This window comes from Phaethon aethereus (genome assembly GCF_964289735.1).
Source record: "Phaethon aethereus genome assembly, chromosome: 10".
NCBI classification, from domain to species: domain Eukaryota; kingdom Metazoa; phylum Chordata; class Aves; order Phaethontiformes; family Phaethontidae; genus Phaethon; species Phaethon aethereus.
The window spans coordinates 1,536,149-1,550,864 of record NC_138586.1 but is presented as its reverse complement, the minus strand read 5'-3'; the positions used below and the strand labels follow the sequence as shown (position 1 = coordinate 1,550,864).

General features: G+C 66.5%; 1 protein-coding gene across 1 annotated transcript; it reads left to right on the top strand.

Moving 5' to 3' along the window:
• Positions 1–1,616: 1,616 nt before the first annotated feature.
• LOC309408507 (Krueppel-like factor 8) lies at positions 1,617–7,027 on the top strand (the record flags this gene model as incomplete). The annotated part of the gene is made up of 5 exons (XM_082004342.1): positions 1,617–1,643; positions 4,425–4,986; positions 5,561–5,687; positions 5,797–5,930; positions 6,578–7,027. The coding sequence occupies 5 exons, from the start codon at positions 1,617–1,619 to the stop codon at positions 6,757–6,759; spliced, it is 1,032 nt and encodes a 343-aa protein (XP_081860468.1). The 3' UTR covers positions 6,760–7,027.
• Positions 7,028–14,716: the final 7,689 nt, after the last annotated feature.

The window sequence follows — 14,716 nt, the reverse complement described above, 5'->3', positions numbered from 1 at the left end:
GCTTCTGGCCCGTGCTCTGCTGCGTAAAAGGCTGGAGGGCTGCTGGTTCTTTCGCTTTTCCATCTTTGTAACCAGCCCTTTTCTTTCCCGGGGGGTTGCGGAAGGCGGTGTTGCGGCACCGAGACCAGCTCCGCGGCCGAGGACCATGCACCTGGATTCCGAGGGTGCCGGAGCCGAAAAGCCGGAGGTGTTGAACCTTCTCCTGGGGGCTTAATGTGCCCATTGCTGGGGCAAAGCTCAAGGACCACTCGGAGCACAGGGGGGTTGTCCCCGTCCTTCCCCCGCTGGGGTGGGTGCGGGTGAGGACTTTGGCTCTTCCCAAGGCGGATAAACGATATTTTGGGTCCGACGCCCTTTGTCTTCGACGAAGACAAGGACGAGTCCGTGCCCCGCGTCTCGCGGGTGCAGCGAGGGCGCAAGTTTCGCTCGTAGAGTCACCCGCCTGTGGAAGTGGGGCGCGAGGCCGTGGAAAAGGGTCGACCCCATAAATAAACGTGGGGGGGACAGGACCGCTGCCCCCCCAAGAAGGGGAGCGAGCTGCCGGGACTGGGCCTGTGCCCCGCTGCGGTGTGGGGAGCGGGGGAGAAGCCAGCGCCTTGGGAGCAGGCAGCAGCAGGGATCTGCGTTTTGGGGGGTGGGGGGGTCACAGGTTAAACCCCCAGCCTGGCTCTGCCCGGGGTGCTGTGGGTGGGCTTGGCCAGCTCAGGGACGCAGCCTGCAGCTGAGCCCTGGCGAACTCGGTGCAGGTGTTGCCCCCAGGCAGGATCGGGGACCCTGGGGGACACCCCGAGGCTGGGGGACAGCTCGGCAGCAGCTGCGGGGAACCTGGACACGAGAGCCTGGGGTGGGGCTGGGGGACACCCAGACACCCCCCCCCCCCCCCCAAAAGGCTGCGGCCCCAGCGAGGCCCCCGCAGCTCTGCCAGGGCCCCGACGCCCTGAGGGACCCAAGCTGCCCCCTGGCTGGGTGCGGGGGGGGGGGGGGTGGCAAATAATGGGGGGGGGGGGTTACGTGGGCAGCAGGGCCCCCGGGAGGTGACGATGGGGCAGGGTGCCCGGCTGCCCCCCGCTGCCCCCGCCCCCCCCCCCCCCCGCCGTGGGAATGTCCCACCTGGGGGGCCACGTCCCCCGTGGGCACTCATCCTGGGGTTTTGGGGGTGCTCCGTGAGCCTGGGGGGTGGGGCGTGGGTGCAGGGGCGACGCAGCACCCATGGGTGCGGATACACGGCCCTAAAGGGGGGATGGGGGTGGTGTGTCTGCCATCACTGACACGAGTTTGCCAGGTCTCAGCCCATCTAGCAGTGTGCCCCCTCCCCCGATTTGGGGGTTTGGGGGGGGGGGGGTGAGATGGGAGCAGGTGGGGGGGAGCCCCCCTCCCCCAAGCCTGCATCTGTTTCCATGGCAACGCCGGATGCGGGGGAGCCGCCCATTGGCTGCTGGTGATGTCACCGCAGGGCGGGGCACTTTTTTTTTTTTGGTGGTGGGGGGAGGTGTGACCCACCCAAAAATGGGTGGGGGAGGGGAGCTCCGCCCAAGACGGCCCCGCCCCTCCCCCGCCCGTGGGGCCCCACCCGCCCCACCCGGCGCCGCCCCGGGGCAGCGGCAGCGGCGGTGGGGATGCGCTCGGAGGAGTCGCGGGGGAAAGTGAGTGGGGTCCGGGCGGGGTGGGGGGGCCGCGGGAAGAGGCCGTTTCTTATCTTGCGTGGGTTCTTAAAGGGGCAGCGCCCACGGGTGGGGACGGACCTGCTCGGGAGGGGGGAGGGGGGATTTTTGGCAGCGCGGGGCCCGGCGGGGGGGGAGGGGGAGGGAAGGGCGGGGGGGCGGGAACCGCCCCCCCGCCCTTCCCTCCCCCTCCCCCCCCGCCGGGCCCCGCGTGGGGCCCCCCCCCCCACCACGGCCGCTTCCGGGGCGGGCGCCGCCGCGCGCTTGGGAGGTCACGGGTGGGGGTGGGGGCGCGAGGGGCGACGTCGCGGCGCGCCCCGCCCTTCCCCTCCCCCCCCCTTTCCCTCCACGCCCTTTGCTCTTAAAGGGCCCGACCCTCGTGTGGAACGGGGCCTGCGTGGGGAGCAGGCAGGGCAGGCGGAGGGGCAGGCAGGGGCGGGCAGGGCAGGCAGCAGGGCCCGCGCGGGGCGGCCCCGGAGCAGATGGCGTTGGCGGGACTCGGTGCCCTTCCCCCCCCCCGCCGCTCCGTGCCCCCCCCCGCCCCCCCGCGCTGCCTGTCCCTGCCTGCACCGCTGCCCGGGCTATAAAAAGACGGTATCGCGATTCCCTCGTTCCCTATCGCCGCCCAGTTGCCCGCAGGCAGCCTGCCTGCACCCTGCCCGCACCCAGGGCCGAGACACGCTCACAAATTCCCTCCCGCCCCTTTTTTTTGGGGGGGGGTGTGTGTGTGAATCGCCCCGCACCCCCAAAATTGTGGGGCGAGAGGGTGGTCTGCGGGGACACCCACGGGGCTGGGCTGCTCGTGGGGGGACCCTGCCGTGAGCCGCGGCAGGGCGGTGCTTTTTCGGGTGTTTTTTTGTTGTTCTTTGGTTGGGGTTTTTTCTTTGGTGGGGGGTGGTATCCCAAAATCCATCCATCGCCCCCCAGCCGTGGGAAGCAGGGCTGAGCCCCCCTCCTCGGTCCCGCGCGTAGGGGTGGGTTCCCCCCGCGTGCTCGGTGCTTGCCAGCCCCCCGGGCTGCCGGAGGGTGGAGCGGGGAGGAAATTCCACGGGGAGGCGTGACGGCGGCGGGGTGTGCCCCCCCACGCCCACGGGTGGGGGACACGGACCGGGGGGACACACAGGGACCAGGCAGGGAGGGGTGGAAGGCAGCTGCCTGCGTTTTCCCACGCGTATGTGTGTGTCCCCCCTCTCAAGGTCACCCCACGGTTCGGGGGCGCCCCACATTCCTCCCTGAGCGATTTGAGGGCACCCCCCCCGCCTGGGTGGATTTTGGGTGCGCCCGGGCTGAGGACGGAGGAATTCAGCTCACCGATGAAAGCCCGGGGGGGTGTCCCGGGGGGGGCAGCGAGCCCCCCTGCGCACCCCACTGCCACGTCTCTCCACGTCTCTGTGGCACCCCAGCCCCGTGGGGCTTTGGGGTGCCACCCCCCCCAAAGCAGGGCTGGGGAGGGTACCCCGGGGGGATGTCGCCCCCCCCAAAATGGGCCTGGTTGGGGGCGGATCTGGGAGTCCTGGGGTCCCCGGGGGGGTGTTGGGGGCTCCGTGGCTGAGAGTGGGTGTGTTGGGGGAGGGTCCGTGCTAGTGCGGGTGGGTGTTTTGGGGGTCCCCGGCTGCGTGTGGGTCTGTGTTGGTTGGGGAGGGGGGTGTCCCTGGCCGTGTGTGGGTGTTTTAGCCCCCCCCCCCGTGTGTGTGTGTGCGCGCGGGGGGTGTGTGCAGGGTGTGTGCGCTGGGTGTGCCCCGGGGAGGGGCCGCGCCGCGCGTGTGCCTGTGCGTGAGTGCGAGTGTGCGTGGGGGGCTCCGTGTGCCTGTCTCGGGGGGGGGGGAAGGTCTCTGCTTGCAGTCAGGTACGTGCTGGGGGGCCCTGGCCGTGGGGGGCTGCTGGGGGGGTGTCAGTGCTGGGGTGACAAAGTGCTGCTTTTGGGGGGAGGGTCCCCCGCGGCGTCTTCCTGCTGGGCAGCCCCACGAGTGCCGGCGGGACCCCAGCAAAGGGCGGGGGGTGCTGGGGGAGTCCCTGTCGCCGCGTGCGTGTTTTGAGCGAGGGGGTTTGTGTGTGTACACCCCTCGGTTCCGCGCGTGCTGGGTACCGCGTGTGCGCAGCGTTTCGGGGGTGGTGGGTGTCCCGGGTGGGGCCCTGCCCGGGTGCCTCCCGCGGGGGGCCGGGCCGGGCCGGGCCCTTTAAGGCGCCCCACCCCGGGCCGGGCCAGGGTGGAGCCGCGGGGCCGTTCACACCTCTCGCTCGGCCCGGCGCGGCCGGTGGAGCATGATCCTGCCCGCGGAGGGGATGAGCGCCGCGCACTCGCGGGGGAGCCCCACCCGCGCCGCCCGGGGGGTGAGTGACCCGCCGCCGCCTTGGCCCCGTCACGCTGCGGGGGGGAACGGAGTGTGTGTGGGACACACACACACACACACGCGCGCGGGGCTGCGGCCCCTTTAAGGCGCGGGGGAGGGGAGCGTGGCGGGGCCCGCCACCGCCCCGCGGCGGCCACGCCCACTGCCCTGCCCCGCCCGGCCCTGAGGGGAGGGGCGGGGCCGGCCGGAGGCACAAAGGCGCGCGGGGCGGGGCGGTGGGGGGGATGTGGGCGGGGCGTGCGGGGGGGCGGGGTCTCCCTTTCCCGCCTTCGGCCCCCGCCGCAGCCGTGGCGAGGGCCGGTGGGCCCCGGCCCCGGCCCCGGCCCCGGCCCCGGCCCCGGCCCCGGCCCCGGCAGAAGCCCTTCAGCGCCTCAGCTTCCCCGTCTCCTCATGGGTTGTGGGTCTCTCGCAGGGCCAGGGGAAGACGACGCCCGCCATGAGCTCGTCGGCGCTGTTGGCCGAGGGCCCCCTCGACCCCCCGGTGCTGCTGGCCGACATCAAGACGGAGCCCCCCGAGGAGCTGCTGGCCAGCGACTGCGGCCAGCCCCAGGCCGAGCCTGTTGATCTCTCCCTCAACAAGTCCAAAGTGGCGGCGGCCGCGGCCCCGCCACCGCCGCCGCCGCCGCCGCCCCCCCCCGCCTCGGTCCAGTCCTCCCCCTTGCTGGTGGCTCCCCCCCTCCCCGCTCCCGCCACCGTCTCCATCTCGCCCTCCGGCCTCAGCTCCACCTCGGCCATCCCGGCCGTCCTCTCGCCCGGCTCCATCCTGGCCTCCACGCAGGGCAGTGGCGGGCAGCAGATCCTCCACGTCATCCACACCATCCCCTCTGTCAACCTGCCCAGCAAGATGGGCAACCTCCAGACCATCCCTGTGGTGGTCCAGTCCCTCCCCGTCGTCTACACCACCATGCCCACTGACGGCGTCACCGCCATCACCGTACCCCTCATTGGGGGGGACGGCAAGAACGCCGGCTCCGGTAAGGGCACAGGAGGGGGACGGACCCCTGAAATTTTGGGGGGTGTGGAGGGGGTGTGTCCCACCTTGTGGAGCGGCACCCTTGAGGGGGATCCGATTTTTCCACCCTGGGATGTCCCCCCGTCCACCATCTGTCTCCCCACATCCGCCACCTTCACCCAAAGCTCCCCAGGGCCCTCAGCCCCCAACCTGTGCCCCCACGGGGACACGGGGCCGGCAGGGGACACACGGGGCAGGCGCTGCCTGCCCTGCCTGCCCTTCCCGCTGCCTGTGGCTCTGCTTTTGGTTCAGCTGCACCCCCCCATCCTCCCCCCATCCCCTTCCCCAGGATATTCCCAGCCTCCCACCTTATTCCAGGCAGCTGAGAGGGCTGTCCCCCTCCCCGCAATCCTTGCCCTCCTCTATCTCGGGGGGCTTCTCCATCTCCTCAGCTCGATTTTATTTTCATTGGGCGGGGTGGGGAGCAGCATTTGGGGTGCTGTGGGGGGGGTGGTGGGGTGGTCTGTTTGGAGGGGAGGGGATGCCTCTGTTCTCTGCTCACGAGCCTCACCCCTTCCCTCCTTGTTTCTCAATAGCTTTTCTTTCCCGCCCCCCACCAGTGAAAATTGACCCGGGCTCCATGTACCCCATGGACATGAACAGCGACAGCGAGGACAGCGCTTCCGAGAGCGGCCCGGCCCCTTTCCAGGACCTCCAGAGAGAGTGAGTCTCCTCCTCCGTGTGTCTCCCCACCCTGTCCCTCCGCCGCGGGCCCGGGCACCCCGTGGGGTCTGTGGGTGCGGGGTCCATCCCTCCCTCCTTCTCCCGGCAGGCCGGCGGCGCGGGGGCAGCGAGCCGATTCCCCCGACCTGAAGAAGCGGCGGATCCACCAGTGCGACTTTGAAGGCTGCAATAAGGTCTACACCAAAAGCTCCCACCTCAAAGCTCACCGGCGGATACACACGGGTAGGGGCCAGCGCCGCACACCCCCCTGCCCGGGGGGGTCGGGATCAGTGCCCCCGGCTCCTGGTGGGCTGGGGGCACGTGGGGATGGGCTAGAGGGGCCAATGCTGGTCCGTCCCTGGGGTCGGGGGTGGCCCTTTGGGGGTGCTGGCATCCTGTGTCAGGTCTGGGGGGCACTTTGGGGGCTCAGGGAGGCTCTTTGGGGGTGCTGATACCCTGTGCCAGGGTTTGGAGCGGCTCCTTTTGGGTCCTTTGGGGGGCACTTGGGCTTTCTGCTGGCCCTTTGCAGGGGGCTGGTACCCAAGGCTGCGCCCTGGGGACCCTCCGGCCTGGCCATGGGGCGCTCCCTCGGGTGGCCCTGCTGGGGCTCCCCCCCGCTCCTCTCCACCCCAAAACGCCGCCTCTGGTCCTGCCGGCGGCGCGGGGCGTGGTGCTGTGTCACGCCTGAAACAACGCTCGTGCAGCCGGTGGCGCCAATGGACCGCGCCGGGAGAGCGCCGAGGTGGGCGAGGGCCGGCACGGAGACGCCGCGGGCTTCGCGTGGCCGTGGCCGCCCCGCTGCAAGCCAAGAAACCCGGCCTCCTTTCCTCTGCAAGGCGCGTGGGGGGAATTTTGGCAGCGCTGACCCCTCTCTGCTCCCCCCGGCGCAGGCGAGAAGCCCTACAAATGCACCTGGGAAGGCTGCACCTGGAAGTTCGCCCGCTCCGACGAGCTGACCCGGCACTTCCGCAAGCACACGGGCATCAAGCCCTTCCGCTGCTCGGACTGTGACCGCAGCTTCTCCCGCTCCGACCACCTGGCCCTTCACCGCCGGCGGCACATCATGATGTGAGGAGCCCAGGGCACCTGGCCGGGATGCGGGGGACGACGGCGGAAAACGGGGGCGCCTCCCTCCCCTCCCACCCCGCCCCCCCCCCTCCGTGGAGGGACCGCGGGAGCGGAGAGGCTGAGCTCTGCGCGGCGGCCAGCGACCCGTGGCCGCTCCGGGAGCCCTTCCAGCGGCGCAAGATGTAAAAAGATGGTTTGCGGACTGGTCCTCCTTCTCCCTCGCTCCCGTTTCTTCTTTTTCTTGGGCTTCTCCTCCCCACTCGCAACGTCCGGAGGCTCCTCCTTGACTCCTCGGGATTCACCCAGCAGTGGCCTCGGACCTGCCTCTTCAGCCTCCTGGCCATCTCCATCCCGTGTGCTCCCTGCCCCCCTCGCAGTGTCCGTGGGTGAAATCTGGGAGCCGGGGCAAGGACGGAGGTGGGGGGTGGTGCTCTGCCATCACCCCGGCGGCCTCTTTCTCCTCCAGAAAGCCGCAGCCTCTCCAGCCCGTCCCTGTCCCTGTGGGAGAAGGGACCCTGGCACGTCGCCTCTCCCCGCATCCCTCGGCACGTGCTGGACTTCACGGGAGGTGCCGGGGGCACGCAGCAGGGCCAGGAAGAAAAGAAAAAGCAAGAAGGGGGGGGGAACACCCCCCACCAACCCAACAGCAACCCACAAACAAGACCATCACGAAAAAAAAAAAAGGGAAACTTTGCGGAACGTGGAACTGTGATCTTATGGAGTTTTAAGGGGAGCAGGAGGGGGGGGGGCCGCCAGCTCTCCGTTTTTTTTGAAGACTATGGGACAGTTCGACCGTTTCTAAGTTAAAAAGGCAGACTGTGGCCACACGCTTTTCTTCTGAATTGTAATTATTATTTTTGTGGGGTGTCCCCCGCACCCCAGCCAAGCCCACCCAGCTGCTGTAGGGGCGGCCCCGCTCTCCTGCTGGGAGGGTGGCAGGATTCGGGGTTGGAGCCTTGGGGGCTGTTGGGTGGTGGGGATGGCGATGGGGGGCTGTGACCCCTGAGGGCTAGCTGGGGCGTAGGGAGCTTCCCCAAAGCTCTCTTTGAGCCTATGCCTTTGGCTCAGGGGATGCTGGGCTGCTTGGGGAGGGGGGAAGCGCTATGGGGAGGGCCTGGCAGGGGGGCAGAGACCCCCCCCCCGCCCCCGGCGCCTGAAAACGACTCTGACATGTTTGGGCAACTACTTTTCCTCTCTGCTTTCCATCCGCCGGCCGAGGTGTTTCATGGGGCAGAGCTCGTCCCCAGCCCCACGGTGGCCCCGACCCTCCGGGGGCTGGGTACGGCCGGAGGGTGAGTCCCGTCGGCGGCCGGTGGGCGCTGGAGGCCCCAGGGCCCGGCACTGGGGCCAGCTCTGGTCAGTGTGTCCCTCCGTGGTCTGGACGAGGGGGTCGAGTGCGCCCTCAGCTTGCGAGGACACCGGCTCGGGCGGGAGGGTTGATCTGCGGGAGGCCAGGAGGGCTCTGCAGAGGGGCCTGGACAGGCTGGAGCGACGGGCCGAGGCCAACTGCCAACCCAGGCTCAGCGCCGGGTCCTGCACTCGGGTCACAGCAACCCCACGCGACACTACAGGCGTGGGAAGGAGTGGCTGGAGAGCTGCCCGGCGGGAAGCGACCTGGGGGTGCTGGCTGACAGCCGGCTGAACATGAGCCGGCAGTGTGCCCAGGTGGCCAAGAAGGCCACCAGCATCCTGGCCTGTATCAGCACTAGTGTGGCCAGCAGGAGCAGGGCAGGGATCGTGCCCCTGGACTCGGCCCCGGTGAGGCCGCACCTCGAATCCTGTGTTCAGTGTTGGGCCCCTCACGACAAGAAGGACGTTGAGGTGCTGGAGCGTGTCCAGAGAAGGGCGACGGAGCTGGGGAGGGGTCTGGAGCACAAGTCTGATGAGGAGCGGCTGAGGGAACTGGGGGTGTTCAGTCTGGAGAAGAGGAGGCTGAGGGGAGACCTTATCGCTCTCTACAACTACCTGAAAGGGGGTTGTGGGGAGGTGGGTGTTGGTCTCTTCTGCCACGTAAAAAACAACGGGATGAGAGGAAACGGCCTCACGTTGCGCCAGGGGAGGTTTAGATTGGGTATGAGGAAAAATGTCTTCACCAAAAGGGTCGTCAAGCGCTGGAACGGGCTGCCCGGGGCAGTGTGGGGTCCCCGTCCCCGGAGCTGCGTGGACGCGGCGCTCGGGGACACGGGTGGGCTTGGCAGGTAACGGTGGGACTTGCTGAGCTTAAGGGTCTTTTCCGACCTAAGCCATTCCATGGTTCCACGATCTTGGCCAGGTCTGTGTGTGCGTGCACATCCCCGTCCCGCCGCGGGTCCCCTCTCCCAAAGCCGTGCTCGCCAGCTGCTTCGGCTTCTCCCGGGGCGGCCCCAAATCCTCCCGGGAAGCTTTGGCCTCAAGAAGGCGAGAAACCCCAAAGCGGGAGGCTGCGAAAACCCTGGGGGTCTGGGGGCTGCTCTGTTCCTCCCAGGCTTTGGGGTCAGCACTGCTGGCCGCCCCGTGGGACCCCCACAGCTGGGGACTCCATCTTGCCCCCCTGCTGTTTTCCGGGCCCCGGGGTGGAGGGGGGGGGTGTGCGTTTCTGTTTTCCATTTTGTTGTTAAAAAAAAAAAACCCACCAACAAACCAACATGCAATTTTAAACTCTTGAGCTGTGATATTTATACAAAACCGTGCCACGTTTTTTCTACGCAGGAATAATACTGAAAGTAGACGAGTTTCCGCCGAGCGTGTCGTGCTTTGCCGCAGCGGTGGGGCAGGGAGAGGGACCGGGACCGCGGCAAAGCGTGGGCAGCGGGCGCGCTCCTGCCGGGAGGAGCGGGGCTGGGCAAAACGATGTTGTTGGGTTTCATTTAAAGGCAAAAAATGACTTTTTAAGCGGCTCGACCGAATATCCCCCAGAGGCCTGGGAGACGGTTTTCCGGGGAGATGTGTCGCTCCGGAGCCACCGTTTTCTCGGCCAGAGGAGAAGCCCAAGGCGACGGCGTCGGTGTCGCGGGAGGTTTTGGCCTCTTGCGCACCGGACCCTGAGCTGCCTGTGCCCAAACTTGAGCCGGACCCCGGGCGGGGGCTGCGCTGGCACCCCGCGGCGCGGGGAGATGTGGAAATCCTCACGCGCGGGTGGCAGAGCGCTGGCGGCACCCTGTGCCGGGGCTGGGGTCGCTTTGGGGGCTGCGGGAGGCTTTTTGGGGGTGCTGGCACCCTCTGCCAAGGTTTGCCGAGGCCCTGGGGGACGCTTTGGGAGGACTTGGGGGGCACTTGGGCTCTGCGCTGGCCCTTTGGGGGGCTGGTACACAAGGCACCCGGGTCTGGCTATGGGGCGCTCCCTCGGGTGGCCCTGCTGGGGGTCTCCCCCCCCCTTCGCCCCAAAACGCCGCCTCCGGTCCTGCCGGCGGCGCGGGGCGCGGTGCTGTGTCACGCCTGAAACAACGCTCGTGCAGCCGGTGGCGCCAATGGACCGCGCCGGGAGAGCGCCGAGGTGGGCGAGGGCCGGCACGGAGACGCCGCGGGCTTCGCGTGGCCGTGGCCGCCCCGCTGCAAGCCAAGAAACCCGGCCTCCTTTCCTCTGCAAGGCGCGTGGGGGGAATTTTGGCAGCGCTGACCCCTCTCTGCTCCCCCCGGCGCAGGCGAGAAGCCCTACAAATGCACCTGGGAAGGCTGCACCTGGAAGTGCACCCGCTCCGACGAGCTGACCCGGCACTTCCGCAAGCACACGGGCGTCAAGCCCTTCCGCTGCTCGGACTGTGACCGCAGCTTCTCCCGCTCCGACCACCCGGCACAGCGTGACAGGAGGAGCCCAGGTCCCTGGGGCCCCCGGCCCGGCAGGGCTCAGCCTCAGTGTCCCCCAAACCCAACCACAAAGGTGCTTGTTTTTTCTCCCAAATTAACGAGGAAAACGAGAGGAAGCGCTGCGTCCCCGTGCAGCGACGCTGGCGGCGGCGGTGCCTGGGACGGGGCTGGGGGTTGCACCCAGAAGGCATGCTGAGACCTGGGTGGGGAGAAACTCGCTGCATGGATGACAGAGACCCCTCCAGCTGCAACCGGGTGGCACATAGCACCTGTGTGTCCCCACGTCGCCCCTCCCAGCTGCCGACCGCGGCTTTGTCGTACCCCCGGAGAGGAAAACTCCGTCAGCCGCTTTTCTCGGGTGCCAGCGCCGGCTGAACTCCTGCTGCTGGGATTGTGGTTTTGGGGAAAAGTGCCCTTTTCCCTTGTTTTCCCCTGTCTGGCCCCATTCCCCTGGTTTTCCTGACAGCAAGTGCAATGCCGGGGGCTGGGAGGAGGAGGAGGAGGAGGAGGAGGCTGATGAGGGGGGCCCAGACCTGCTACAAGCTCCGCGTGAACCTGCTCTGGGTTTTGCAATGTCCCTGTGCCGAGGAGCCACCGCCGGGCCCGGCAGCCATAAATATTTACCCTGGTGACCTGGTAAATCCGCTGACGGATGAGCTCGGAAAGCCCTCGGACCCCCCCCAGGCTGGCACCCCCTCGCGGGCCCCCCGTGTTCTGTCCGCCTCCAATTTCACCCCCTTCACCCCTTCTCCTGCCTGTAGGAGACATTTTGCGGCGCTGGACATCAGCATCCCCCTCAGCGGGGCTCAGCCGCAGGGACAGCTGCGTTGTGGGTCGGTGTAGGCTGGGATGGGTGGTGGGGTGAAGCCCCCCGGTCTTGGGAGGAGGCACAGCCTTGTGTCAAACACATGTGGCAAAGGGACATCAACCCTGCGGTTGAAGAAGGTGCTGAGGTCCTGCCAAAAAGGTGCCAGCCTCTCCCCAGGGGTTGACGCCGTCATCTCATGACGCTCAGTGTTGGGCTCCTCACGACAAGAAGGACGTTGAGGCACTGGAGCGTGTCCAGAGAAGGGCAACGGAGCTGGGGAGGGGTCTGGAGCACATGTCTGATGAGGAGCGGCTGAGGGAACTGGGGGTGTTCAGTCCAGAGAAGAGGAGGCTGAGGGGAGCCCTTATCGCTCTCTACAACTACCTGAAAGGGGGTTGTGGTGAGGTGGGTGTTGGTCTCTTCTCCCAAGTAACCAGTGACAGGACGAGAGGAAATGGCCTTAAGTTGCGCCAGGGGAGGTTTAGATTGGATATTGGGAAAAATTTCTTTATGGAGAGAGTGGTCAGGCATTGGCACAGGCTGCCCAGGGAGGTGGTGGAGTCACCATCACTGGAAGTGTTCAAAAATCGTGTAGATGTGGCACTCCAGGCTATGGTTTAGTGGGCACAGTGGTGTTGGGTTGATGGTTGGACTCGATGATCTTAAAGGTCTTTTCCAACCTTAATGATTCTGTGATTCCTCCCAGCCTGCTCTCCTGTGTAAAGCCCTGAGGGCACTAATTGGCCTTAATTATGCTAAGCAGCCCCACCTGAGACCTCCACCACACACCCATGGGCCCAGGAGTCCATTTAAGCTCAACCTGGGGCCTTCAGCTCCTCTCTGAGCTGTGTTGGAGCTGTCTCAGCCCCATGGACCCTCCTGGCTCTCCAGCTTGACCTTGGACCTGCCAGCTGGGTTGTCGCTCCCATGGGAGCTGCTGGCCCTCACCGTGCCCCACACATGGGGGATGTGCATCTTGTGACCTCCATGGTGAGGCTGCTGGCAGCAGCTGGTAAAGCTTCTTGACCCTGAAGCTGTCCAGGACCTGTTTTAGAGACGGCGGGGCTGAATCCTGGGGGCTCTTTCCCCATCACCCGGCTGCCCCTTTCCCCAGCTTCTCCTCGTCTCGCGGCCGGGCTAAAAATTCAGCATTGCTAAAATTGCTCAGCCACGGCGGGGGAAGCAGCGGCTGCGTGGGGGATCGCAGCCTGCTGGGGGGTCCCCGCTTGGCTGGTGGCATCCCCACCTCCCTTCGTCCCCCGGGGCGCGATGCTCATCCGTCTCCGCGCTCCGGGGTCACCCGAGGTCCCTCCGGCCGGTTTCTCGGCCCTTTGCCGGTGCCGGCCTGCGGCAGGCATGGGGGTGCCGGGGGCCTCTCCCGCCGGCCGGCCCCGCACCGCTCAGACTGGTTTAACAAGTGGATGGGGCGGTCGCCTCCCCTTTGAAGGGCTCCCAGGAAGGATTTGGTGGCTGGAAACCTCCCCAGGAGGAGAAAGGAAAAGGCAAAAATAGGCGGTTTTGGGTTTCGGTTGCTCGGGTAGCTTTGCAAGAGCTTTGTCTGCCGGTGTGGTGAAAGGCAAGCCGGGGGGGGGTCCCCGTCCCTGGCCAGTGCGTGTCTCCCACGAGGCTCCCGAACCAGCACCGAGGCTGAGCCGGGAGCTCCCGGCCCAAATCTGGCGTGGCCTCGCCCCGGGGAGGCAGACTGGGAGAGGACGTGGGGATGTCCGGCACGGCGCAGCGAGAGGTGGGTGCTCCAGCCACCGCTTTGGGTGCGGGCGGGTGCGCCTGGGGGCTGCGGCCGGGTGAGGAGGAGCCGCTGCGGGAGCAAAGCGCGGCTCGGCGACCCCCGGCCGGGGTCTGGCCCCCCTTCCCCTGCCCCACACGCCCGCCACCGCCTTCTCGGTGGGATGTGCTGCAGGAGCCCGGGCAGGGACGGGGCCTGGGCGGTGACGCTGGGCTGTCCCCCACGCGGGGTGGCTCCGGGGGCTCCCTCGGCGACCCGAGCCGGTGGTGGCTGGTCCCCGGCGACGGTGAGGTCTGGGGGTGGGTGTGAGCCCCTGCGGCTCGGGCAGCGCCGCGGGGGACCGGCTGGGGGTCCCTCCGGCTGCCGGCGGTGCCAGCTGGTTTGGGAAGCTGGACGGTTTGGGGGCTGGGAGCCGAGATTTGTTTCTCAACCGGCCGCAGATTTCCTCGAAGCTGGGAGCCGTTCTTGCCTTCTGGCTCAAGTCTCTGTGACGCTTCACCTCCTGGCTCCTGCACCCTCCTCCGCTCACCGGTGAGAGGAGGACCTGGGTGTCCTTCCTCACCATCCCCAAAAATGCGGGTTGCCCAGCCGGGTCGCGGGAGAGCTGCCGTTGCCGCCGTACCTCGCTCGGGGAAGACGCGCTGTCCTCGGTGTCACTCCCAGTGACAATAAACGATGAACAATATGAGGCACCACTGCATGAAGGTGAATAGGGTTTTTACACTCCACCACCAAATCCTCCATGCAAGCAAAAATAAAAATGTAGTCAAATTGCTTCCCATAATACTGAACCAGTAATGTAGCCGCTTCTGGTTTTAGTGTGATGGGTGTACGTTCTCTACGCGCAGACCCTCCCTCCTGTTGGGATACCGCCAAGGATGTCCCTGCGGTGCTGTGGGATGCTGCTCCAGAGTAACCATAAATAAACCATTCCTGGATGTCACGACAGGCCTTACAAACTTGTGTTGTGACTGGAAGCTCCTTGGGGGTGTCTGTTTTACCTTTACCCATGCCACGTTTGCTCTGTTGATCGCTGCTTGGAATTCTTCCTCGTTTCTTGCATCTCCCCTTTCTTGCTTCAGTTTCTGGAATGCTACTGGATCTGGCACCCGTAAAGAATCCCGAGACCCCAACCCCATTTCTTGTGCCAGAGCATCCTGGTCCTGCTCAAGGACCTTTGCTGCATCTTGTATCAGTTGGGTCCTTGCCCCAGTCAAGTCCAAGTTCATAGGACTTACCAGGTACCCGTGATTCCTGAGATACCATCTTCTGGCTGGTTCCCATTCCTGAGACAGAAGCTCAGGAATAGTTCCTTGGTATCCTTGTCGATACCAATTTATTGCTGTTTGAAACTCAGGGGCTAATAGCCCTGTTACGCCTCCCGTCCGTAGGTGGGAAGCTGCGCTCCCAAGTGCGGAGTGTTTTTGTGCAGGATGTATTACTGCCTTTTCTATAAATGATACCAGACTCAAAAAGATTGTATAGGTAGCCAGCACACATGACCGGATGAAGTGATCTGCCTCATTTATTTCTGGTGGCACAAAATGATAGCAAATAAGTTGTACTTGGTACATATAAGTGTGCAGGTAGCAGTAGGGACCACCTTCGATCTGATATGGATAGGTT